Here is a 27,416-nt window from a genome sequence, read left to right as displayed (position 1 = left end):
TAAGAGTTAAATGTTTTGATGACTTGGCACAAAATCTTGTACAGACATTCAAGACTGTGGTGATCCTTTAACTTTTTATCATGCGCCACCATCAGGTCAAAATTTACATTTTTCCAATACTTAATTGAACAAATCTAATGGGATTCCCTTCAACCTGAGCAATACTTTGTGTTCATTGCTAATTACCGAATGCGAACATGCTAACACGCTAAACTGAAATAGTGCATAAGGTAAACATTATACCTGCTAACCATCAGCATGTTCGCATCGTCATTGTGAGTATATTAGTATGCTGTCGTTAGCTGTTAGCTCAAAGCGCCACTCTTCCCAAGTACTGCCTCACTGAACCATTAGCATGGCCGTCGACTCTTGTGAGTTTCACACAGAGCTGTCTGTTTTCAGGAATATCCTCCATATTCACTATGTTACATACCGTCGCACCTTGACGCTTTGCCCAGTACAACCACAGCCTGATCTGTTGACCAGCACTGCTTTTTCATTTTCCCCCACCCATTTTTTTCCCGCCAGTGTTGGGACTCAAGCACACATTTCCAACCTTCAGGCCATTTCTGCCTGTGTTCCAAAATCTAACACCATAACAGAAATGTAGATAGCATGTGCAAATGAAGGCTAATTACTTTACATTTTGGCCTTACATTTAAACTCTGTTAAACTTCATTGCTCAAATGAACTCTTTCCTTGAACCTCAGAGTCCTTGCTCCATTTTTCAGATGTAATAAGAACACAGATCCGAAAGCATCAATTGCTTCCAAAATACTTTGGGAGCTCACTGTATAAACATAACCCAGATTCTTAAACAACCTGTTACTTGCAGTTTACAGTCAGATTACAGCAAATTGCAGGGAAGAGATTATAAGGTCATGCTCTGGGACAGATGGAGACAAGCAAGCTCAAACTCCACCAGAAAAAAAAAATCCCTCTGCTTGTTCATCCATATTTATTATTAACACAACTCTCAGTGAGAGCGGGTTGAGTTTTGATTGATTGGTGTATGAATCTTCTCTCTCCTCCTGCCGTGTTTCTCACCTCTCAAGCCCCGTTGCCGTCAACTGGTCAGTCTTTTCTCCAGCCGAGTCTCCCGCTCAGGGCGAGCTGCAGCCTCGGTGACAGAGCACCCACCTTCCTGTCAAACTCCACCCTCCACAGTAAGACCCCACTGACAGCCTGTCTTCTCTGCTCTGTCATTCGTTTCTGCAGTTTTATCCGGTGGGAGTCACCATTCACCTGTGAAGGTATATACACTTAAACGTCACATCTTGGTGAAATGCACGTGTCTCTCCTGTGTTTTTTAGACGTGGGTCGCCGGCATGCAGCCATCAGCCCCCAGTCTTCCCTGGACAGCGAGGTGGGTGTGTCAGAGCTGGAGGATGACACCATCTCTATGAGCTACAAACTGCAGGACATGACAGATGTGGAGGTCATGGCACGACTTCAGGAGGAGAGTGAGTCGACTATCTAAATATCTTGTGGACATTAGATGGGAAAAAGCACCTGAGGTTTGAAGTAAATAAATCACCTTCAAATACTTCTTCTAGAGTCTATACACTAAATATACATGATTCTTGTGTTACGTAGTTTTGTCTTTCACAATGCCATTTGTCCGGGCTGACATCCATCGATATAATTAACACTGATGAATGGCCTTCTGTAGAGACTGAAATGGATTACTCTGTGACATTGCTGATGTACGGCTAACACAAAGACAAATGTTTGACCTTTGAACAGCTGAACTTGAGCAGACAGTAATATCTTGTTGTTAAATTATGCAGGAGATCTCAGGGAAAAAAAAAACATCCCTGTATCAGTCTGGTCTACTGATTCAGTAACTGAATAATGGATGAGGAGTGCCTCCAGGAGGAAATATATCATATACTATGATACAGGCTCGTGTTTTCCACAGATAAAACCAACAATCTGTCACCTTGTAGGTCTCCGACAGGACTATGCCTCTACCTCAGCCACAGCCACAGCCAGCCGTCGCAGCTCCAGCTTCTCCTTACACTCCCTGAGGCGCAGTGAGATGGATCTGGAGGAGGAGGACGAGGAGGACGAGGGGTACGACCAGCTCCCTCCCCCCCAGCCTCGACTGTTCCGCACAGGGTCTATGCAGAGGGGCAGCCTGCCCCACTCTCACACCTTCTCCAGTATCAGAGACTGCCGACGCAGCTCGACCACCCCTCAGTTTTCACTCAGTGGACTCTCCCAGTACTCTGGGCCCTCCAGCCTGACCACAGAAACACACGCAGCATACAGGAATAGCACAGGTGAGTGTCTAATGGATTCCTTATTCACTTGCCACTGTAAGACACTAAAAATCCTAAAAATAACAATGTCACCACACTACTTGTAAAATAGAGATGAATGTCCCACTTCAGACTGAAAGCATCTTGACAGAATAACCTACATTTGACCTGTCCCTAAATTCTGTCCAGACGATTTCTCTTTGTGCCAAGACGGATTTAAAGAGTGCTCTTGGTTACAGGATTTAAAAAGCATCCCAAGTTTGGGTCAGTGTACTCTGTTCCATCAGTTGCAAGACTGATGTTGTACTTTAAGACAAATTTGACTGTCATGGTGAGGAGCAAGTCTGAAAATGTCTTACCCTATTAGGATTTCACATGCTGTGTATTTTCAGAAGTCAGAATTCTTAGAGGAATAGTTTGACATTTTGGGAAATACGCTTATTTCTTTCTTGCCAAGAGTTAGATGAGACGTTTGATACCACTCTCATGTCTTTATGGGAAATATAAAACTGCAGGGGTTAGCATAGCTCAGCATAAAGACTTGAAACAGAGGGAAACAGCTAGCCTGCTCTGTCCAAAGGTAACAAAATCCACTTACCAGCACCTCTAAATCTCACTAATCACAAAACAAAAAACAGTTGACAAGTTATGCTTTTATAGGAAGTTATGTGCAGGATTAGTCCTTGGCTGGAAGCAGTGACTTTCCTATTTCTCAAAATATCAAAGTGTCTCCTTTGACATTTAAAATGTGAGTCAAAATTTCCCAAAGCTTCAAATGGAATCAACACCTGCAAAACCTGAACCGGTTTGTTGATTTGGTTGCATAGACAAGCTACGGAGAAGCATGCCAAACTTGATCCGAGCTCCCAGCATGCCCAGTGTTCCCAGTATTCCATGTCTGGCTTCCCCCGTCAACCCACCCTCCCACGGCCCCTCCTCCTTACCAACGATATCCTCCCTCCGGAGCAGCCAGAGCTTTGACTCATCCAGTGGGCTCGCACGACTCCAGTCCTCCAGTAAGACTCTGTTCCTCATGTCTATGAATAAATCAGCTATTCAGAGCTCGTTTTTATTTATGAGATAATATAGAGCACTGTTATTATTTTTTTGAAGGCATGGCAATTTCAAATGCAGTAATTGCTACACTGTCACTGATGTAAGAGTTACTTTCATCTAACTGTTGAAGCTGTGTTTCAGTTCCTTCCCCAGGCCAGCTCACTCAACGAGTCCAGAGCGTGGCGAACTTCCCCACCACTCCCCGGCACCCACTAAAAGCCACAGCTTACGTCAGCCCCACAGTGCAGCAGGGCCCCACCTCCACCTCTCTGTCCACCTCTGTCAGTCTGCACTCCATCCCGAGCAACATCGCACTGCCTCAGCCCCTGAAACCCAGCAGCAGTCTGGTACCACAGCCCCTAAAAGCCAGCGCCAACCAGCCAGCTGTCCCCCGCAGCTCCCTTCCTCGCCCAGCCTCCTTTGTAGGGACGAGTGGAGTTCCACGTGCGAGCAAAATCACCCCACCCACCCGCAGGTAAGGGCAGATTCGACTCAGTGAGTTTAAGGGGGACCTCTACCAGTGGAATAAAAAAAAAAAGACAGGACATTGAGATGGGCTTTTGTTGTTGTTTTCTGATGTTTTATTGACCAAACGTATGATTGATTGTTTGATAATGAAAATTATTGTTAGTTGTAGCCCTGTATGCAATATGGAACTGGGAAACAACAGGGGTTTCTAAACATTTTCACTGGTTGTCCAGAGTGAGGTGCTGTTGTTAAATGTTGAAAGGCACGTTAAACCAGCTTCTCTGTCATACTTCAAAGGTTGGCACATGTTTTTATTTGACTGTATAAAGGGTAGGTGTTTAATTGGCTGGTTTCTTGCCATCTGCAGTTTGCTGACTCCCCCAAAGAGCCTGGCTGCCCTGAGTGCCCTGAGGGATGGCAGCTGGAAAGATGGCTGCTACTGAACAAACTGAAGTTCAAGAGGTGCACAGGGTAACGCTGCATGGGACCCAACTGATTTCAAATTTTGCTGTCAGGGGTTCCGAGTCTTGGGCTGTGACCCAAGAGAGAGTGACTGTTAACATTTCTAAAAAGCACTACTCTTCAGTGAAGGACAAAGTAGAGACTGACAACAGTATGTGTCCAGCTGGGCTGGATCTTTACCTTACTACCTGCTGAAACACAGACTGGCACACTATGAAACAACCTGGCAATATACTGATAATCAGTTGTTAAATGTGAACTGGTTCTTCTTTGATATGTGTTTTTTGATTTGTCATTGTGGATAGTTAAGGGTATGTTTATTCAAACAGAATGATAATTTCTCTCCAGTTGAAACCTTAGAAAAAATAAACCCACGCTTTTGTACATGCTTTTAATGATTTAATCGGACTAATTTTGCAATTATTATTTTTTTGATTGTGGTGTCAGATATGAAGTTGAACCTGAAATTTGAATTTTGTTACATCCTGTGCCTGTTAAAAAAGCAGTGTAATTCATGTCAGTTATATTTATTGGCTGGACCTCGCAGCACTTTTGATCAGAATTATTATTAATGCATTAAAATAAATTATCTGCTTTGTTTCTTCAGTAAAGTATGACATTTGTTTATGTAAGTGTACACGTTTTACCCTATGGCTAGTTCCTTTTCATTATTGTTTACATGACAGCTGAGATTTTTAATGTTCTTTGATAAACATAATCGCTGCAATGATATTGCACATAGAGCCCTGATGCTTTTTATGGATGACAAGAATTTAAAGAGAAGGTGAATTTTTAAAGTGATTAAAAGCCTTTCAAAATATTTTTGCATTTTCCCAGTCTGTCTTGAATATAGTGAACCTGGATTAAATTAATAAATCGTTGGCATTGAAAGGGAAATTGGGGGAAAAAATGAAAGGGATTTCTGCTAATAATCAACTGCAGAGGGTAGTGTTACTCCACTATGCACAGTAACAGGCAGACATTACTCTTTATCTGTGATATGCGTCGTAATTTATGCTGTGTTAAATGATTTGTTTATTTAAAACAATTGACATTTTAAGAAAGTATTGATGTAAATGCAGAAATGAGCTAAATATATTATAATTTTGGCTAAAAACAGTCTGTGTTTAGAGAAACTGATGACAGCTTTCTCCTAACACAGTCCAACCAGGAGAATCACAGTACTCAGGCAAATTATTTATCTTGTAGCCCCGCACACGTAGAAGCTAAAGACCATGCACTCTACTTACACCATGCACTCTACTTACTTGTCCATGGCATGAAAACACTTAAGGTAATGGTGGCAAAAAATATGAAGCTACACAAATCCCCCTCTGCACTCTAAAACTTATATAATTCCTTACTAACCAGACTCAATACTGATTGAACATTTCCTCCACTCCTTAAAATGTTTGGAAGATACTTAGTTTTCTAAAATATTACAGTGAAGATTTCAGTCCAGTTTTACACTTGTGTACCTGGTAGCAGTCGGGGTGTGGTTTAACCTGACAGTTTTTTAGCTTCAATCGAGAGCCTGGAGCTAAAGTGACTAATGTTTAACAGGTCAGTATGTTGATGTTGAATCTCCCCAGTAACAGTCGAACCACGCTCATCATTGGCATACTGTACCTTAGGGTAAGTGAATAAAATCTCTGCCTGCTATTTGGAAATTTGGACCATAAATATACGTTTAACCTTTTTCAAAAAATGATTAAATGTGGTTTATGAAAACAGGTACGTAGAGTGAGACTTGCACTGCTCATCTTTCGGAATTTGAGATAATGCCCAACAAAGCCCAAGAGGTATGCATAATCTGTTTTTGTTTTCACTTCCATGTATCTTAAATCAGGAAACATATTTCATCATTTTTAAATCATTTTATCTTTAGGTGATTGTGAATGTCGCTGTGTGTGTTTTTTAGGATGCTGTAATCAACCTGAAGACACTGCAGGAGATTTCAAGTCAGCTTGGTTTTGAGTGGACAGTTTTGGCATACGAGCTTGACTTCAGCAGAAATGAGATAGGCCGGTTCCACACCAGCTCTACAGAGAAGAGTGTCCAGGCCAGAACCATGTTGGAAAGCTGGTACAGTCTGTGTGTGTGTGTGTGTGTGTAGCTTGGTGTTGTGGTGAGATTTACATGAGGCATACAGGGGTGTTTCCTGAATTAACACCTGATCAGTAACACAAGGGGGTACTCAAGGGTGTAGCGTTCCCATCATTCTGTGCAATGTTGGCTTAAATGTGTACCTTTAAAACCAACCGTTTTCCTGTGATCTCCTACACTTTGACTTTTGGGCTTTTCTCCACACTACCAGTTTCCCTTCCTTGGTTCACAGGTATGAGAGGTCATGGGACAAACCCAATAAAACCAAGCTGCTGCAAGATGGTCTGGAACGAGCAGGCAGGCGCGACCTGGCTGAAAGGCTGCGCTGCCTCCACTGGGGCCATCAGAAGCTGAGCCGCAGGGTGGAGCTGCCCTCTGCCTTCCCCTTCCTCATCACAGTGCATAAGACCATCCACAACCAAGACGCACTCCGCAGAATCAACGACCTCAACCGTAGATACACTTAAGGATGGCTGAAAATGCAAAAAATAGCTGTGTCTGCGCCCACAGTTCTTACTTTACAAGCATGTAGTAGGCTATACTGCACACTGTAAGTAATCTGAAATGAATAGAGTGAATGTCACTGAACATGAGAAGTATGGGGCGTGTATATTGTCATGCCACTTTTTGTCCTGTAAGAAATTAAAGCTTTGCAATAAAGATAAAAAGCTCATTCCTAGGACTCATCTCAAATTCCCATTATTCCATTAAAATGCTATTGTTTTGTAACAGTACAGAAGCAAAAGTTATTCAGTCTACAGTGATGTGTGCTATTGTACAATGTATATATTAAACTGTGCTTCGTAAGTGCAGTGAGGTTTTGGTATTGCAGTATTATTGTGCTAAAATATGTTCTGACATCACAAACGTGTAGATTTGTTTGTGAGTTTAATGGTTCGTGTTTGGTTGTTTTGGCATGAAGTGCTCTGTAACATTTATCAGAGGGGAGAAGCAGAAATAGTAAATAAATTTGAAATGAATTTTAATTCAACTAAATGTAAATACATCACGTGCCTTCAAAATTAAAAGTTGGAAGAAAAAAAAATCAAATAATTAAATTTTAACATTAGCACAGGGTGCTGATTCATCGACAACCAAACATAAATTGACCTACTTACACAAACCAATAAGAGACGTGAAATCTCTTAGCAAGGTTGTGTGAGCGAGCAGTGACCCACAGTGGAAGCCAGGCAAGGTTGCCTTCAAAATAAGAGACTACACTCTCTTAATTTTGGTTTAAAAACACTAATTTGACTTGTAGAAAGTGGTAAACGTGCAGACTGAAATCAAAATCCTTTAAGGACTCATCGAATTAAAAATGAAGTGAAACAAAGAAAAATCCGTGCAACTCTTGTGCACAAAAGAATGCTTTATTTTTGCAATTTCTCTCGGAAAATGTAGTTCTAACATTGGCTAAATTGACTGTTGTTTTATTTTAGGAGACTGCTACACTTAAGGCAGATAACAGCGTTAAAAAAAATCAATGAAAATTGACACTACTGTTACAGCGACCCTCGAGGTGTAATCTGTGGATTATCCCTGATTTAAACGCGACATTATGATCATTTGGAGACCGAGAACTGTTGGCTTCCAGACACACAGCGGACCGCTCAGCTGTTAAGTCGCTGGTAATGTGTTTTTCCACAGCATATGTTTGATTTTCATTTGCAAACGCGTGTGTCATTACCAGCGCGCAGACCCTGTCGAGTATGTTATTTGAAGCCGTCGCCGACGTAAATTAGCAAATTGCTCACCGAAGTTGCAGCTATGGCTTCGGCGCTGAGTTGTTTCAGTGGCCCCGAGGTGCTGGAGGACGTGAATCACGCTCGGGGTTTGATGAACGAGTTGAAGTTGCTGTACGACTGTCGGCTGCTCGGGGATGTCACCATCGGGGTTGAGTGCGAAGAGGAGTCTCTGGAGCACAGCGGCGAGTCAACCAGAGGTGACATTGACCAACTTTTCCTGTGTAGCCGCAACGTCCTCGCCGCTGCCAGCCCGTACTTCAAGAGCATGTTCACCGGGGGGTTGAACGAGAGCATGCAGGAGAGAGTGGTCATACGCGGGGTGGACGCTGAGTCCATGTCTGTTATCATCGACTATTGCTACACAGGCAGGGTGACCATCACGGAGGGCAACGTGCAGAGGCTGTACGCAGCGGCCAACATGCTGCAGCTCGAGTACATCAGGAAGGCTTGCTCCAGTTTCATGACAAGGAGGCTCGACCTCTCCAACTGTGTGGGGATACTGAAATTTGCAGACACCTATGACAATCCTGAGCTGAAGGAGAATGCACAAGCTTTCATAGCCAGGAACTTCAGCCAGGTGTGTAATGGAGGGGAGCTTTGCGAGCTGGATTTGATGCAGTTAAAGGAGTTGTTGTCTCTGGACACTTTGGATGTGGACTGTGAAAGGAAAGTATGCTCAGCTGCTCTGCAGTGGATCGAGGCTAATGCACCACAGAAAAGGGAGGATGCATTGCAAGCACTCAAATGTGTACGCTGGAACTTGTTTACCGAAAAGGACAAGTGTTACCTGGAGAGCCTCATGGCAAGGCCTTTAATCGAGAAATACCTCTCAACTTTCTTTAACAGGTCCACAGAGGACAGCTGTGGGATGCCTGCAACACCGGATGTACCAAAACACAGAATAGGTGTAAGTGCAAAAGAAATGATTCTCTTCTTCGGCCTTCCCAATGACAACATAATGTGCTGTGACCCATACTCGGAGGACCTGTATTTCATGGCTCCTCCTTTAGAAGATCTCAGCAGTCAGGATTACAAACGTTCCACCATGGAGTCCTTAATCGCCTGTGCCACACCTGAAAACAACCTGTACCTAGCCTCCCACCTTTCTAAGCACTTCTGGCTGTATAACCCTGTGCTTAACAGCTGGCAGGAGTTGGCAGAGAGGCCGCTGGGGAGGATACACTCGGGGATGGGCTACCTCAATGGCCACGTGTACCTTTTAGGAGGAAGGAATCCAGTGACGGACACCAGACTGAAGGAGGTGGAGTGTTACAGCGTCCAGAGGAACCAATGGACGTTTGTGGCTCCTCTGCCTCACTCTTTGGGTAAAATGCAGGTGGTAGCATTGAACGACCACCTGTACGTGGTAAACAAAAGGAGAATGCTTTGCTACGATCCCAAGAGGAACCGCTGGCGTCACTGTGGGTCACTGAGAAGAGACAAGCTTCACAAGGCCTGCGTATTTCAGGACCAGATCATCTGTGTGTGTGATATCCCTGTGGTGAAAGCCTACAGCCCGACCAGGGGGGAATGGAAGAGGTTGGGTGACATTCCCATTGACAGTCGGGCTCTTAATTACCAGGTGATCCAGCACAACAACAAGCTGCTCCTCCTCACTCAGACTTTACTGCAGCACAACAAAAACAGGGTCCTCATCCATGAATACGACCCAGCCAGGGACACCTGGAAGAATGTCATGGCAGTGTATGTGTCCACCCTGGGGCCTGTGTGCGTTTCAACACGCGTGTACCCAGCATGCCTAGGCTCTGCTCACAGCTTCTCTACAGAGGAGGACGATGACAGTGGCTCCAGTGCTGACTGGGACTTTGATGGGTTGACAGACGCAGACTCTGACTCTGGCAGCTCTAGCTCTTTCTCAGATGAGAACTGGTAGTGAAATGTGTTACTGTGTCAAAGAACGGTTTAACTTATTTATAATTTAATGGATTTTGACAGGGATCTGTCTGCAAGGAGAGGTCACAGATCCAGATTGAATTCAGTATTAAAATCAGTCACAGAGTAAAAGCACAAGCCGTTTAGAAGTTGAAATATGTACATGTTTTATTTTATATCTCATCACAGCTCTGGCTAATGACCATTCACAGCAGAAGCAGAATTGGTTTCAGTGTTTCCTTTCGACCGTTTTCCTCACAGTGAGAACAGATGTCAAGAGTCAAGGTTATTGTGCCTCAATTTGTATCATGTCCTGCCAGGAGGAAGGACAGCATGATGCCTGGAAGGGTCTTGTAGACTCTTGTTTACACAATAAATTAAGAAAAATACATGATAGAAAAACAACTGTTCGGCTACAGGTTCCTTTATAGAGTGAAGCATGTAGCTTCATAATTTAGCACGTTAATAAAGGCAGCTGAATGAATCGTACTCCAGAGATGCAGTATTACACTTCCGTAAAATTTGACCTACAACTTTACAACTTTTCAATTACAACTTACAAGAGACGGATTAACAAAGAACGGTCAAAATTGAAGCAGCAGAGGCCGATGTATCCTGACTTTTTGTCTCTATGGTCATGCTTTTAAAAACAGTGGGATCCTGTTCCTTCCATAATGCACCGGTTTCCAAAATGAGCCTTTGTAGAGTAGATCCACAAGATGACAGAAAAATGTGAAATTAAACCAAAGTCTGATATACCTTTTCACCACAGAGACATTTTAACTTGTCGAACACAGGTGTTACTCATGAGATAATTAACTGCTGTATTGCACTGCAATAACTGCCGGAACTGAGCCATCGTTAATGTAATTAGTTCCACCTGTGCTTTTCCTGCTATGACAACTCAAAATGTCAGGTGTGAAAAGGTCTGTGAATCTGATTTGAAAGTGATCTGATGCTACACCAAGGCTATCAAGACGCATTTAGGAAGCGAAATGACATTCAAATACAAGATTAACAGACTTCGACAGGTTGGAAAAAGAGCAACTGGGGATGTTCATCAAGCAAATCCTGAATAAAAACACTTGCATCTTGCTTTTGAGTTCATTTTCAGTATAGCAGGGAAGGCTTGTTTCTTTTTTGTGTAAAATTATATGACCAAAAAAAAAAAAAAATTATGAACCACTGCCATCTTCAACACCCACATTTTTTCACATTTGCCATTTGGAAAGCAAGCTGTCTGTTAAAAATGTGTGCACTACAAACACAAGCTGAGATACCCAGGTGATGTTACTTGTGAATTTTTTTTAGACTTGACAAAGCTCTTCCAGAGCTACAGAAGATATTATATGTGAAACTGTTTGCACATGCTGAGTAGTACTCCCCATGATAAGTAAATTAACATGTTTATGTTAAATCAGTGGAGGGCCCCTTTAATGCTTTAAAACTTAGTGCTTGTGTTGTGTAATATAAAGACAGAAATATTTGCTAACAACATGTTATTTAGCTTGAATACAGGAGCACACATGCTTACGATCAGTGTAAAATCCTGATTGTGATTTTTGGGACATCAGGCAGCTCAAGTGCCTCATGTTAATGACACGACTGGTCATTTACAGGGCTTTAAAATTTGCTGTCCTTTTTTATGTTGATGATGCACATCGAGATGTTGCACACAACCAGCGTTGTGAAAACTACTGTATGAAATGTAGAAGCCAATGTACTGTACACTCACTCAGGTTTAGGCTTAAGCAAAAGCCTGTATGCCATGATTGAAATTTTTTTGAGATGTAGTGAAATTAGGTAGCTTTGGCAACAAATTACACATTTTATTAAATTTATTTGAAACTATTCTGTTATGTGTATGTATGTTTTTGTATCTATTTTTTTTTTAACTTAACATTTATGTTATAATCACAAATCAAAATTCACAGTGTTTTCAGTATTGTTTGGTCCTGATGAATTGTTTTAGTTGGAGGAAATTTTGTCTGCATGTATGCAACTGTTGCAAAGCCACTGCCCTCACCAACCACCCCATACACTCAGTTACCAGTTTATAATCTGTGTTTAAACACACTGATGTGTTTTTGTGTCTCATTGATATTAATATTGTAGACTAAATATTAGAAAACACCTTGGTATAATGCAATACCACAAACTACAGCCTCCAAAATGTTGATAAAGTTCATCAACACCTCTCTAAACAATAAACATAAACTTTCATGAAGGTAGGATTTAATACAGGGCTGTTGTATTGGACTGTATGTTTTAGCTAGGTGTACCTAACAAACTGGTAAATGAGTGTAGGTCTCACCATTGTGTCTGTATGATGGATAGTTGAAGTGTTATATTTTGAATGTGTGTGAGGGGGAAGGGTTGATTGGCTGTGGTAACATGTGGCCTGGATTGTAAAAGCTGTTTTAGTGTATGTGTCAAATAAACATCTGTTTCTGATGCAGAGGAGCATTTGTGTGTATTTTTCTTTTCTTTTCCAAAGTTTATGGCCACGACATGTTGAAACTGAAGGATGCAGATCAATAGATGAAGACGACGATGTGTGAATATTGTGAATGTAATGAGGTGGAAAACGGTATTAATTGTATGTACTACAGTCTTTACTTCATGATTTGCAAACATCATTTTTAAACATGAGGTTGAATATACATGTTGTACAGTTTGGTTTGTTGTTGATTAAAGTGTCTGAATAATTCCATAACATGTCATGTAAATTGCGAGATAAGAAAACAAACAATTTTAAGATACTTGTTTTTACATATTTTACTTGAGTACTTCCATTTTATGCTACTTTATACTTTCATAAGCAAGTATTACACTTTTTATTGCACTACATTAACTTGATAAATTTAGTTATTATACAGATTCAAATTAATATCACTACATATAATCAACAAATAAATCATGATGTATTATTAAAGGTTAAAACTAGATAATATTTTAGTGCTCAATTGTTTAGTAATCAATCCTGCAGTTGTCCAAGCTCTGCTCTGATTGGTCCAGCCTGAGAATAGTTTGATTCTCAATCATGCAGATCACAATCACCTGAGTGATGAATGTGTTTGTGTCTATATATTGGATGTTCTGCTTTGTGATGATGATTTGACAATGCCTGATGAAGATCTCTGGTAGACTGAAATGTTGCTCAATTAAAACTGCTGGGAGCTACTAGCACAGTGTGTGGATCTTTTGTCTGTTTCTTGCTTCAAGATTTTATTGATCCCCATTGGGAAGTTCACAAGCTACACAGCAGTAGCCTATATAAAATTAGTTCTACCCTTCTCAGCTGCAACATTAAAGTGATATATACATTAATGTAATTCAATAATCAAATAATACTTCTATACTACTTTTACTTACTTAACTACTACTACTACTACTACTACTGAATACCTTCCATAAGAAAATAAATAAGAAAATAAAATATAATAAATATTATTATTATTACAAAAAATCGCCAATATGTTGTATAAATCCGGCTAAAGTGGTGAATAACGTTTTACAGTGTGCAGACTTAGATACAGTCTAAGGTCCAGACAGAGCAAGGCAATTATTTGTGGTTTCACATTCTCGCGATATTTCAGCACCGTCCACCCGAGATGATGAGCGATGGCAATAGAAAACAAACCTGGGGTGGAATTTGACACAGTTTTCAGTCGAAATGACTCTTTAGAGCTCTCTTCGCACCACGATTATGAAAATGTACAAGCTCGCATTTTTAAGATAATAGTGATAGGAGATTCAAATGTGGGAAAGACGTGTTTGACTTACAGATTCTGCGGGGGCACTTTCCTGAAAAACCCAGAGGCAACGATCGGAGTCGATTTCAGAGAGAGGACGCTGGAGCTCGATGGGGAATGTATCAAGGTGAGATGAACCATAAACACACACCTACAGTTTAATGTCACACATACATTATCTTCCTGCTTAATTAACGCAGCCATCTGTCTGAGCTAAGGCTCATAAGTGGACGCCAAGGAGAGCCTGACCTGGAGCCTGTTCTTAGATATTCAAAGACTGGTGATGGCACCGTTTCAAAACATTGATTTCAAAGAGATGGGCCTTACCGGTCTGATAGACTATATGTCCTACAACCTGCCAGCTTAAAAAAAAAAAAAAAAAAAAAATCCCTTCATAGACATTACAACCCTGCAATAAAAGGTAAACAGCAAAACTGGACCATTAAGATTTTATCTTTGAATCTGCGAGTCAGATATGCCTTTTAATTTTCCACTACTTCTCCCACAGTATTGTTATAGTGATAAAGAGACAGTGGACAACTGTAGCATGGGAGGGTTGCTAAAACAATGAGAATCTGTGTGATGACATGGAAGAATCTAAATTGACGTTATAGTGATTTCTGTTCTTAGATCAGCCACTATATATTTCAAAACTGTGGACCATAAACGAGGCTGGACAAGACCTGTGGAGCTTCTTCATGGTAGACTTGGCATAGGAGGAGAACCACAGGTGAAACTAATGTCTCTGACAGTGGCTCAGTTCCATAGTAAGCCAGCATGGAAAATACCAGGACCCAGAAACTAGCTGACCTAAATTAAATGTAGTTGCTTTAATATCATCAATAACACCTGTGCTTTTCCTGTTATGATCAACCATAACGCCTTTTTTTCAAAGCATACATTTTGACATGTCATAGGTCAAGCACAGGTGAAACTAATAACATTAACGATGGCTCCGTCCGTTTGAGCCAGCATAAATAATACCAGGACCCTGAAACCGAAGCAGCTAAATGGAATCTAGCCATCGTTAATTTAATTATTCACACCTTTTTGCTTCTTACTGTGACACTGTGACTTCTGTGAAAAAGGCCTGTCTCTTTGCCGCCAGCAATCACATCTATTTAAAGAATAAAACATTCATTTGAACCTAGATTTGGCTTATTTACCCCACCCTCTTGTCATACACATTGAGCTAGATTGTGATATATAATATTCTACAATTTTCTTATTGTCTCAAAATCCAATATTGAATAATATTGTCTGTGTATAGCTTATTCCCCTGTGCCATAGGCCTTCACATTTGGGCCACACTGTTGCATTGGGTGACATGTCCCTTCATTACTACACATTGTACTGTTTTTTGAGTCAATCCCACATACACCATACAGACTCACAAATGTCCCATATTTTATAATGTATGAATCTGTGCACCACCAAAGTGCACCATTTACTTTTGTTAAAACACTATAGGAAATTAGAAATATATATATATATATATATATATATATATAATATATGTATAATATATAATATATCTTCAGTAGGACAGTAGCTGACAAACAAAACAGGCAAGGGAAGTCAGTGAGTGTTGAGAGTTGGATTGACACATTGTTTTTCATGTTTTCCTGGGATTGTTTGATAATAAGAAAACTATAGAATAACCACCAATTTAATAATATTAATTGAACATTATTTGAATGTTTGTTTCTATTGTGATAGTTGCAGATCTGGGACACGGCAGGTCAGGAGCGCTTCAGGAAGAGCATGGTGGAGCATTACTACCGCAGCGTCCACGCCGTCATATTTGTTTACGACGTGACCAGCCTCCCTTCCTTCGAGAGCATCCCTGAGTGGATCGAGGAGTGCAGCCGACACTCTGTGGGGCCCCTGGTGCCCCGCATCATGGTAGGAAACAAGTGTGATCTGAGGGACCGCCGGGAGGTCCCTGCGTCGACTGCCCAGTGTCTTGCTGACAGCTACAACTTCCCATTGTTTGAGACTTCAGCCAAAGACCCTGCTGAGAAGGAACATGTTGATGCTATCTTTCTGACTATAGCTTATAGACTGAAGAGCCACAAACCTCTGAGACTGAAGCAGCTGAGTGAGAGCAGTTCAAGGCATTTGTGGAACCAGAGAGAACAGGAGGCAGCAGCTTGTCAATGCTGAGGTCACCTCCATCCTGTATTGAGAACATGAACGAAGCCTTCAGAGAGAATAATGGTGCTGAGGAAAGCAGCGTTGAACCGGGCTTCCAAACAGAGACTGAATTCAGAAAGGCCTCTTAATAAGATAGAAAGGACAGAAGCTTACTATAATTTTACACTTTCCCCTACCTACTGCAAGGCACAGGTAGTGACAGTATGGGTAATAGTGTATGTATACGTTTGCACAAAATTAAAGCAACATTTCAATGAAATGCATGAATGGATATGGAGTTATAACAAGTATTTGTAGCTCAAACTGCACATAAAAACACTTTGAGTATGAAAACAGCATTGCAGAGTGCAATTTAGTACGTAGACAAATTATATGCAATCAGACGTCTAACAGCACTATACCTTATCTACAGAATTCAACACAGACAGTAAATTAAGGGAAAAACAGATTTCAATGGGCATAAAGGGACCAATAAGGTAAATTAACTGTGAAGAGAACTGTGCAATTATTTACTTGAACAAATGTTTAGAGTGATATTGCAACATATGTTTTGATTTTGTTATTGAATGTGTATTTCTCAATACAAGCATATTAAGCTTTGTGTCAGCCCATCCACCATTACAGTTTTTGTTGAGAGCTCAGTCAAAACAAGAACACTAATGACAAAATGTAGCTGTCTTTTGGGACAAAATGCAAATCCACATAGTTCACTTGAAATGCATGAGTGAACACAAGCTCAGCGGTTCTTGAAATTCATGTTATACCGTATTTATGGTGTGATGAAAAGATCACATCTGACTGACTTTTGTTGCATGTGTGCAATAACGCAAACACTTTCCAACTGTATGGAGATTGGTGACAATGTAACGCTGCAAATCAATAAAAGTGGTTTTATCCCTACAATTTTAATTTCTTTAGGTGTTTGGTCTTTTGTATGTTTGGTGTGAAGAGTGTAATAACCATACTTTCTGCCATCTTAGACAGCTGCATCAGTCAACATTGCTCATTCACATAACACACTGCATTTCCTACAGTATTCTTTTCTGTGATCTAAAAAGAAAAAACAGGTTATTGCTTCAGTAAGTACAGGGCACAGCTACTGTGATTCATCTGTGCACTTGATGAACTGGACAGTGTCCTTGCAGAATGCCGAGCATCAACACACATTATTTCATTCATGTTGAAATCATTGCATGTTTCAGGTTTGATGACTGATTTGCCAAAACATGAAGACTTGTATGAGGAATCATATGTTGACATTTTTGCATCGAAAAATGCTTGTTAATTAATTTATCATTATTATTAGAATTAGTATTAGTAGCAATAGTAAAGCGTTAGAATTATTTTTGCTAAATTGAAACTTGCATTACACATGTTCAAATTATAATTTACTTATAATTACATGACACTAAACAATTATAAATACATATAATATGTATAATAATGGTTTTTCTATTAGCTTTATTTTATTGGATAACCAGAAGCTTCATCCTAGTTTAAAAAAAATTAATGTTGACAAAATATTTTCTCTACAAAGTCCATTTATTAACGTCACACTTCATGTCTTGTCATGAAATCGTAGATGTTCAAATTTTCCATCTCTCTGAGCACTGAGAGGTCTCTCATCTATGTTGGTAAAATTTTTTAGGTTTTACCACCTACCTGTGGTCAATTTATGCATAGCCACAGCGTCGATGATATGTTTTTGAAATCCTGTAAATTAGCAATTTTCCTCATTGAAATGATCTTTCCCCAACGGTTTTTCGAGATATATATGAAATATTTCACAATTGAAACGAAATCAAATAACCTAGTGTGCCATTAAAACAAACAACTCACTTTACAATATCCGCTCTCTGATTGCTGTGACTTCGTCGATGGATGAGCACTTATGAGGGAGCTCATGTCTACCAGCTTGTATTAAGTCCATGAACATAGCACAGAAACCGAGCCGTCTGTATTCTTAACGCGGCGTCTCTCTGCGGCCATGGTAACACTTTCCTCAATACCGGACCTCTGATTCAAAAAACTACACAAACAAGTGCTTTTCATGCAGGTATGAGCATTACCATCACATTGGATATGTAGTTAAAGGATATAATTAAGGTTGTTGGCCGGTCGTTTTTGTCTAGCTGTATATTTAACACATGCTGGGAGGATTAAGTAGCGTTTACGTTATTTATTGGTGCACGATTCGTTTTGTTTTATGTCTGTGGCCTAGCAGCAAGCTAACAAAAGCTAACGTCGGTAAGATGGCAGGGTGTAGACAAGTAAAGAAGCTCATTTGAATAGTAGCTTGATTTAACCGTGTTGTGAACTGTCTGCGATAAACATTTAAAATCACACTCCCTGAAATCAGATGGCTTAACTACCATGCTTTTGACCACTGCAGTTGCTGCACCTGACTCGAATGGAGCTGCATCATCTTGTAATGACTAGAATTTACAATGTGGTTTTGACCTAGTTTAAAATGCTGTATCACGGGTAAAGCAACATATTTTCATGTCTTTTGAATCTGATTTAAGATTATTGGTGTCAATGTAACACTGAAAACTTTAGTCTGTGTCTTAGATTTAGATCACAAAACAAGTATATTTTGAATATTTGAGAATATCGTATGTGGCAACATTACACATTCTGCAGCTGTGGATCAAGGACCAAAGCCCTGATGTGTTGATATGGTTTTAAAAAATTCTCAACGTCATCCATACGAAAGGTTGTGCATATAACTATATACCTAATTGGACCAATTCTTAGACATCTGGAAACCTGTTGAAACTATTATTGAGAAATCGGGCGTTTAAAGTGATTAACTTATAGTCAAATGTAACTGTGGTTAAATATTTTATTTAATCTGTACATAAACGTGTGTATTGACAGTTTAATACATACACCCAGCTAAAACTCTTAACTCCACAATAAATCACTCATCATGGTTATAATGATGAGTTTGTGTTGAAGTTATTGTAGAGATTTGTTCATTCAACTTTATGGTCATTTTGTTGTTGAACTGTATTATTGTATATATGTATGTGGAGACATTTTTTATTTACTTATGTTGTATTTTATTTGGGTATAAATATGAATGAGTGAGCAGAAGAGTTTGCAACAAAAGATCTGGATGCATCCAGTTAGGGTGTGGGTCTGTTTGTGATGAGGTGATGGTTTTGTGCAGGTGTTTGTTTTGCGCACTTTAATGTTGACCGTCAGTGTTACTATCTGTATTATAATTACCGCACCTGTGTTGTGCTCTTGTTCTTTAAATGGGGAGATGAGGAAGATAGAGGTGTTAAGACGAGACATATTTTATTAGGTTACCAGTGTTATTTAAGTTGTGTGATTTTTATGATTTGAATCCCCATTAATGTTATGTACTTATAAAATGCTAATGAAAATACACAAATAAAACTAACTAACCAACATTTAGCCAACACCATTGTTCGAGTTAAAGTAATGACCTCTTTTTTTCCCTCACAATATAGCTATTATTCAGCATGAATTTGGCAGAGATATGTGACAACGCCAAGAAGGGTCGTGAGTATGCTTTGCTTGGGAACTATGACTCCTCCATTGTGTACTACCAGGGTGTCATTCAACAGATCCACAAGCACTGTCAATCCCTCAGAGACCCTGCACTTAAAGTCAAATGGCAACAGGTGAGGTAGCATTAACAGGTATATGATTGTATATAAGGGAATTTATTCTCTTTTTTTTAATTAATATTCATTTTTAATTTATTTTAATGTGTGTTTTAATTCAGTGTTGGACTTTTTGTATTTGTGAATAATTGACTGCTGCCAAATAGCCCTTCTGTAACATTAAGGCTTTGCTATAAACCCAGTATTGTTTACCACAGACATCTACACACATCAACTGTTGTATTTCAGTAGGATGCAGTGCTGATGTAATACTCTTCTTCTTCTGTTTGTGATTAGGTCAGGCAAGAACTCACTGAGGAGTATGAGCAGGTGAAAGCCATCATGGGAACGCTCGAGAGCTTTAAGTCAGAGAAGCCAGTCGACATCCTTGCACCTCAATCTGACGAGAGACCTGAGGATCCAGCAGTTTGGCCCCCTCCCATCCCTGCAGAACACAGGTGTGTGTGTGCGTGCGTGCGTGCATGTGTGTATGCATGCACATTTTGTTTTATTCTATTTGGAATAAGGAAGCACTTTGAAGTATCAAGACAGCTATTTTGCATAATTTATTTCATCTCTACCAGCACAATGTGACTCATCATGCTGGATTTTTTTTACTATCTGTTCATTGAAGTGGACATACCAATCTTTACCACCACAAAGAACTAGCAGAGCTGGTTTAAAGTTCATGTCACTCTGTGGGAACATTAGGCACACATTATTATCACTATTTCCTCAATTGCAAATTATCATGGTGTGTCCTACTCTTATCCATGTGCGTAGTTTTAATCCTGTGTGCGTGTCTTTGAAGGAATCCTGTTGCAGTGAAGCGTCCCAACAGTGCAGTGAAGCAGCAGAGGAAGGACTCCCCGGGTCTGCAACATCGAGGGGCAGGACCAGGAGGACGCGGTCAGGCCAACCTTAAACCAGACCGACCGGGATTCAGAGATGCCCGTGGCACAAAGGCCAAAGACGATAAGGTCAGACTGCAGATGATGATTAGTGGTTGAGTGAATGGATAGATGAATTAATCAATCTGTCCCCAAAAATACCTGTTTTTGGTTTTATCAGTCATTTTTCCTTCTTTCTCCTCTCAGGGAAAAAAGGCCACTGGCGACGGACCAGGGGATGTAGAGCAGAAGAAATTTGATGCCACAGGATACGACAGTGACCTGGTGGACTCACTGGAGAGAGATATTGTGTCCCGTAACCCTAATGTACACTGGTATGGTAGCATACACACACATTCTTACATACTCCTTTTACACTTTGTGCTGCAGGGGCTGTTTAGTTCAGCCGTGCTGACTGAATTCTCTTGTTGAACTGTAGGGATGACATTGCTGATCTGGAAGATGCTAAGAAACTGCTGAGAGAAGCAGTGGTGTTACCCATGTGGATGCCTGACTTTTTTAAGGGCATTCGTCGCCCCTGGAAGGTACACACACACACGCACGCACACACACACACACACACACACACACACACACACACACACCGAGTGACTGCAGCATAAAATAGTAGTAATAGTATATAAAGTAATAGTAATTTCCTCCTCTAAATATAAAGGGATGTAGTCTTTCACAGGAATTGTGTTTCAAATATTGAAAAAATTAATTTTCTTTTATCATAAGTCTCCAAGCTTTCTAACTGTTTCTATAACAACAGTTAATAAGGAATGATTTACATCTGCCCGGGGAGGTTTAAGTTTTAAGATCTATCCTAAATCTTTATTGTAAGTAACCTGTATGGTGCAACCTGCTCTTACAAAGTTGTAGTGTAACTCCCACCCTATACAAAGTCTTTCATATGTTTGCATCACCAGCAATGGGCCTGCTCAGTCACGCTACCTCTCAGTGTCTACATGACTGAATGACCAGTCTGAGCTGAGCTTCATCATGTGAGGCTTCTTCCCCTCAGGCCTGCCATGTGAGGGTCAATACTGTATCTTTTTTTTTTTACAGCAGCACAATGCTTTCCATTTGTCCGACATATGCGTGCATAATTGAACTCTTTACTCGGTTAACATAGGTGCAGAGCTCTTTCTCCCTTCTTTTTCGGATTACTGAAAGTACAATAAAATGAAGGATTAATACATTGTAGAAAAAGACATTTTAAGGTCACGACTGTTAAAGTGGAACACAGGTAGGCAGAAGGTATTTGTTACATTATAGCTGACATTTAGTATAGAGGTCTGTGCTGCATGGTTACTGCATGTGCGCCCTCCCACCTGCTCCTGCTGAGATTCTGATAAATCTCTAGTTGCATAAGTTTTTTTTTTTTAAATTGAAAATCTGTCTGCCCCATCCCGCTGTGAATATAAGACACATTAGTGTATGGATTCTGAAGCAGCGGGGACTACAAATGCATGAAAATGTAAATGTAATCTCCATAGCAACACGCACAAACCAGATGCCAAAATGTCAGCCATCAGAGCGGCAGTGATGTCTGACTAATGTTAACAAAGGAGATTTGCATCAGGGATGGTACTTTTGTTTAATATTACTGGCATTTAAACAACTGCAAATCAGTGTTGCTTCTGGCATTAGCTCTCTCTCTCTCAAGCTTCCATGATTCAGCAATGAATCAGCACAACTTGACAGTAATTTTAGATGTTTTCAACAAACTGGCAGCAAGTTGTTATCATGAGCTATTAGCTGCCAAAACTGATGGAAACAGTGCCCTTTTTTTGCAATTTTGTCTCTTTCTCTGTGGAGCATACCCTCAGGTACACAAGTAGATTTCACAATAAATAAGTAACTCAGGTTTACCAATTATGCAAAGCAAAGAGCAGTGATACTTGATACTTTTGCTTATTTGCAAGAGATTGTATCTAGTTAGCCTTGTAAATTACAAAAGAGAAAAATTGCCACAAGTAAGTCTGATCAGATCTGCGGGCTTTCAGTCGTGTAGAAGCACATGAAGCGCTCTCTGCTTTCTCAGATTTTTTTTAGCTGCCTTTACTTGTTTATCAGCCCAGTGGATTTAAATGCTACGCATCCTTACTCATACCGATGTTTGCAGGGGTACTGAAGTGAATACACAGTTTTCTGACAGCAGCAGGAGATAGTTTGACATGTCTGCAAGTCTTATGTTAATCTAGATTTTCACAGTGATTGCTTCTGTGACTATCAGAAGTTGTAGTCGCTGCTTGTCAGCCCACAAACATTTCTGTGTACATTTGTTTATGTGTCTTAAGTTTAACAACAGTGTGTTTGTCTCAGGGTGTGTTAATGGTTGGCCCTCCAGGGACAGGGAAGACCATGTTAGCCAAAGCCGTGGCCACAGAGTGTGGGACTACTTTCTTCAATGTGTCTTCCTCCACCCTCACCTCCAAATACAGGGGCGAGTCTGAAAAACTTGTTCGTCTACTGTTTGAAATGGTACGTATACATGTGGGTATGTGGGAGGTAGAGTGGGTCATCTGTTAATCACAGGGGTGGTGGTTCAGTCCCCAGCTCTGTTCACGTGTTGAAGTGTCCTTGTGCAAGACACTGAACCCCAAATTGCTCCTGATGGTCAGGCAAGCAGGTTGCATGGTAGCTCGCTGCAGTCAGCGTGTGTGGGTGGATGAATCAGAGGCAAATTGTAAGGCACTTTAGACAAGCGCATTATGTAAAAATGCTGGTCTATAACGCAAATGTCACAATACAAAACAGAAGCTCGAAACCTATATTTATAGTCCTCTGCCATTTAACATAGGTCAGAAATATATTTGTGATGTTATATGGTTACATTACATGGCTATGGTTATGTTATATAGAAAAAAGTTTCTTAAACTATTTTTGTTTCTTAGGCCCGGTTTTATGCACCAACAACCATCTTCATAGACGAGATTGACTCCATTTGTGGCAGGAGAGGAACATCTGATGAACATGAAGCCAGCCGCAGGGTCAAATCAGAACTTCTGGTTCAGATGGATGGTGAGTGGAATAGAGTAGTGGGCAGGTGAAGCTATGAACAGTTTTCTGATAGAGATTTTTGTGGAGTTAATAAAAAAAATAAACAGAAATTACATCAGAATTATAAATTGTACAGTTAATACCTATGCAACACAGCTGCAGTAATGTTTCTCCCATGGTGTTTGACACCGTTTGGATGAAATCTACTATATTACTCAATGTGTTTGATGTAATATATCTGAATCTGTAAAACTGTAGAAAGCTCAGTACTAAAATAAAACTATTTCAGTAAGATATCCTGGATTCCAAGATCATTATTTGTGCAACCAGGTGTGGGGGGAGCTCTGGAGAATGATGACCCCTCTAAGATGGTGATGGTTCTCGCTGCCACCAACTTCCCCTGGGACATTGACGAGGCATTACGACGACGCCTGGAGAAGCGGATCTACATCCCCCTGCCCACAGGTGACCTCATCACCTACGCACTGACAGCACAACAAAACAAGTGAATCTAATATAAGAGTAATTAATATTGATTCACACTGTGGACTTACTGATGGTTCAAGTGTTTTATTTACTCAACTAATGTATTTATAGTACACAAATATCCAGTTCTCTGAAATTGATGTTCAAATGTGTCATCCTAATATCTGATCAATGCTGTGTGTGTGTAGCTGTTGGTCGTGTAGAGCTTCTAAAGATCAACCTGAGGGAGGTGGAGGTGGCTGCTGATGTGGACCTGGACCTCATTGCTGAGAAGATTGAGGGCTACTCTGGAGCAGACATCACTAACGTCTGCAGGTGTGTGTTTGTTAGTGTGTGTATGCTTTTACAAAAAAAAGTACAAATCAGTAGAATTACATCGACCTAATTAATTGTCAGTTTATCCTGCATCACCTCTGTGTTTAACACTGTTAACATTAGCATATTACATTAATAGAAAAGCAACTTGAAAATGCCTCCATGTAAAAAATATTTATATCACCACACATCACTATTGAAGAAATCTGCCCAAAATAATGCAATAGATGAAAACCCCATATGTGATCTAACCTGTGCAATTATAGAACTTACTTCCATGTTTTTTTTTTGTTTGTTTTTTTAAAATAAAATAGCACTCATAATGACAGACTTAGGTTGTGTAAAATTATTTCCAATCTCCATAAATTCAGAGAAAAAGGTGATTTTTACCTCAAAATTACATTCTTGTTCCTTTTCCCAATCACCTAATCAAAATGTTCTTTCTCTGGCTTTCTTAAAGTTCAGTAAACCAAGTTGCAATGTCTCTTACTAATCAGCTCTAACTCTGTATATAATCATGCTAATTTGTCGTAATGTACATAAGCTCATAGAAAGGGATGTTACTGAACAATCAAAGTCTAAACCCTGAATTTTTACACACACAAAGAGTAATTACATACAAAATGATTAATCATTGGATCATCGGGTCATGTTTCACTTTCTATTGTCATCCGTTCTTATCAGTGCTGTAGCTGCTTCTCCACACAGGCGCAGGATTTTTTGGGGCTCACATACACACACACACACACACACACACATACATATACACTCGAGCTTAGATACACATTCACACCACTAGAGCAAGTAGAGTAATTATTGATGCATGTTTAGCTTCATCGTTACTTTGTGACACACACCATAGTATACTCAGAATATAGCAGTGAATAATAAAAATAATGTTTACGTTTATGTTTAATAATTGATTTAGTTTAACATTTTTCTCATGGGCGCCCCTGGTAGCTTTCATGAAAGAGCATACCTGTCGATCTCTACTGTCACTATAGAAATAAAGCAGAGATGCCAAAGCAAATGTTTAAAAAAAACCCCAAAAAAACAAAAACATTTTTCTCATAACCATCCTGCCCTTGGTGTGGGCATCCATTCTACCATAGCTATGGTTGGAATGGCAGGTATTTTATCTTGCCCAAGTTGTCTGTGTCTGCTCATCTCCAGCTTGCATTGTTTTATTGACCTTGAATGTGTGTGAATATCATCCACACACAGCCTGTAGTCGGCAGGCTTTAATCATAGCCTAGACTCCATCCCTTTTGACAGGAGAAAAACTCTTCAAATATGGAATTTATAACAAGAGCAATACTATTTAAAGTATGCATTGTTTAAGGGGTACATTTCTTTCAATTAACATGTGTGATGAGTAACAGTCATCTGTCCCGTGCCTCTCTCTGCTCCTGTCTTTACATGTGCGCCAGGGATGCGTCCATGATGGCAATGCGTCGTCGAATCCAAGGCCTGAGCCCTGAGGAGATCCGAGCTCTGTCCAAAGACGAGCTGCAGATGCCTGTGACCATGGAGGACTTCACCCTCACGCTCAAGAAGATCTCTAAGTCTGTCTCTGCTGCCGACCTGGAAAAATACGAAGCATGGATGGCTGAGTTTGGGTCAGTATAGAGAGCAGTTAAAGAAGGAACTCGGAGCTTTGGAAAGTATGAAGAGGAGGGCCTCAGGAGTGTATGTCGAAGAGCTGAGTAAACTCCAGTATGTGAAACAGGATGCACATCAGGGATCAAGATAATACAGATGCTCAAGTTCACTTGAGTCAACGGAGACTGGTGCCTTTGAGAGAGCATGATGAGAACTGTCAGTGACTTCACTCCTGCCCTTTCATGTATTCCCTCCTTGTTGTTGCTTTGACACAACTGTCCGTGTAGACACTGTCAATCATCCAGCTGCTGACTGACAAGTGACCTGAGGAGGAACTTGTCTCACACAGGGAACTTTTAATGTAAAAAGTAGCCTAATACACACAGGTAGACCAGGGAATGTACACTAGTTTTACTTAAATATTAAGCCTCATGCAAGAACATTTTCAGATTCTGAGCCTAAGCCCCTCTTACTAATTCCAAGTCGGCTTCCCTGAACTACACAAGCTTGTCATAAATTGCTAATTTCAAACTGACGATTGTCAACTGTCAATATGTAGGTGAGCGTTTGTGAGATTTGGGTAATCAGTGCCCTTAAAATTGCTATGTAAGAGTCCCAGTTCTGCTCCATTTTGGGGCAAGTTTCATCCCCAAAATTTTACCAAAGAGTAAAAAGAAGACCACAGAGCTTCAAGATCTGCTGGCAGAAATCAGCAGCTGAAAACATAAAAGATTTGGCACCATAAGTGGTCATTTTAGGAGACCTGAAACAATTAGACAATCATAATACAGCCAGCAACAACACATCATCAGTGTAGAATCATATTGTGACAGAAAATAAGGAGGATAAAGATGTTCGACTGTCAGGTGCAACAGAGGATGTTCACCTGGGCAGCAATAAGCATACCAACCCTGACACAGCTGTTTATGTGAGAGAAATTTCCCTACAAATACAATAAAACCTACCAAAATGTGGTCAAACCTCTAAATCTGCAAGCCATGATGTTGGTGATCTGATGAACACATTATTAATTTTTGCTTTGTTTATTTTAGTTATTTATTTTAGTTGGTCATCTGCAAATTCCTTCAGATTAAGGCATTATAATACGGGCTGTACGTGACTTGTATGACAGGACAAGTCTGGACCACAAGTAAAATTCATTTGTACTTAAAAATTTTAAGTACAAGAAAATTGTGGCAAAGGTGAAAAAGGAAGATCGTTTGTCACAAATCACTGAATAACAAATGTGTTAGTGCTTGTTATTCTTGCATGAGGCCCGTTGTCTTGAAGAACTGTATGTTTGAGCACTACAGCCTGTGTATTTCCTGCTGACTGAACACACTTGAAGAACCACAATGTCTGTTATGAAGTGACTGATTATGTGTTTGTGTTTGTATGTTTTTTGTTGTTGTTTTTAATATCTATTTTCAATCTTGGTTCAATTTTAGCTCTGTTGAGACAAACAAATGTAGTCAGGCTAAAATAACATGTCTATGTGAATTGTTTAGTAATGGATTAATCCTTAACTGCTTAATGGTTCCTGTATTTTATGAATTCTATTAAATCTATT

At 40.2% G+C, this 27,416-nt stretch overlaps 5 protein-coding genes across 7 annotated transcripts; all 5 read left to right on the top strand.

Annotated features, from left to right (window-relative positions):
* The first annotated feature begins 1,054 nt into the window (after positions 1 to 1,054).
* Positions 1,055 to 4,231, top strand: slain1 (SLAIN motif family member 1). Its single transcript, XM_022740850.1, has 6 exons — positions 1,055 to 1,166; positions 1,314 to 1,463; positions 1,950 to 2,285; positions 3,092 to 3,280; positions 3,462 to 3,795; positions 4,156 to 4,231. The coding sequence occupies exons 2-6, from the start codon at positions 1,403 to 1,405 to the stop codon at positions 4,229 to 4,231; spliced, it is 996 nt and encodes a 331-aa protein (XP_022596571.1). The 5' UTR covers positions 1,055 to 1,166; positions 1,314 to 1,402.
* A 1,614-nt stretch (positions 4,232 to 5,845) lies between these two features.
* On the top strand, positions 5,846 to 6,979 carry LOC111218516 (p53-induced death domain-containing protein 1-like). 2 transcript variants are annotated; one of them, XM_022740852.1, is made up of 4 exons: positions 5,846 to 5,885; positions 5,985 to 6,052; positions 6,172 to 6,335; positions 6,589 to 6,979. In XM_022740852.1, the coding sequence occupies exons 2-4, from the start codon at positions 6,032 to 6,034 to the stop codon at positions 6,821 to 6,823; spliced, it is 420 nt and encodes a 139-aa protein (XP_022596573.1). In that variant the 5' UTR covers positions 5,846 to 5,885; positions 5,985 to 6,031; the 3' UTR covers positions 6,824 to 6,979. The 2 variants fall into 2 exon arrangements, with proteins under 2 accessions (XP_022596573.1, XP_022596572.1); XM_022740851.1 differs by having other exon boundaries at positions 6,568 to 6,979.
* Positions 6,980 to 7,830: 851 nt separating this feature from the next.
* Positions 7,831 to 12,725, top strand: kbtbd7 (kelch repeat and BTB domain containing 7). Its single transcript, XM_022740849.1, has one exon. It carries the CDS (start codon positions 8,124 to 8,126, stop codon positions 9,993 to 9,995), a length of 1,872 nt encoding a protein of 623 aa, XP_022596570.1. The 5' UTR covers positions 7,831 to 8,123; the 3' UTR covers positions 9,996 to 12,725.
* Positions 12,726 to 13,610: 885 nt separating this feature from the next.
* LOC111218350 (ras-related protein Rab-33B-like) lies at positions 13,611 to 16,786 on the top strand. Of its 2 annotated transcripts, XM_022740612.1 has the most exons (3): positions 13,784 to 13,876; positions 14,380 to 14,479; positions 15,469 to 16,786. In XM_022740612.1, exons 1-3 carry the CDS (start codon positions 13,860 to 13,862, stop codon positions 15,913 to 15,915), a joined length of 564 nt encoding a protein of 187 aa, XP_022596333.1. In that variant the 5' UTR covers positions 13,784 to 13,859; the 3' UTR covers positions 15,916 to 16,786. The 2 variants fall into 2 exon arrangements, with proteins under 2 accessions (XP_022596332.1, XP_022596333.1); XM_022740611.1 differs by lacking the exon at positions 14,380 to 14,479 and having other exon boundaries at positions 13,611 to 13,876.
* A 1,094-nt stretch (positions 16,787 to 17,880) lies between these two features.
* Positions 17,881 to 27,416, top strand: LOC111218478 (katanin p60 ATPase-containing subunit A-like 1). The gene is made up of 11 exons (XM_022740805.1): positions 17,881 to 17,962; positions 19,389 to 19,562; positions 19,842 to 20,002; positions 20,356 to 20,524; positions 20,642 to 20,769; positions 20,874 to 20,979; positions 22,766 to 22,924; positions 23,338 to 23,464; positions 23,774 to 23,908; positions 24,118 to 24,244; positions 25,675 to 27,416. The coding sequence occupies exons 1-11, from the start codon at positions 17,957 to 17,959 to the stop codon at positions 25,871 to 25,873; spliced, it is 1,491 nt and encodes a 496-aa protein (XP_022596526.1). The 5' UTR covers positions 17,881 to 17,956; the 3' UTR covers positions 25,874 to 27,416.

The sequence above is a fragment of the Seriola dumerili genome, unplaced genomic scaffold (genome assembly GCF_002260705.1).
Source record: "Seriola dumerili isolate Sdu_G_001 unplaced genomic scaffold, Sdu_1.0 BDQW01000052.1, whole genome shotgun sequence".
Classification (NCBI taxonomy): domain Eukaryota; kingdom Metazoa; phylum Chordata; class Actinopteri; order Carangiformes; family Carangidae; genus Seriola; species Seriola dumerili.
This window is presented reverse-complemented; position numbering and strand designations above follow the sequence as displayed.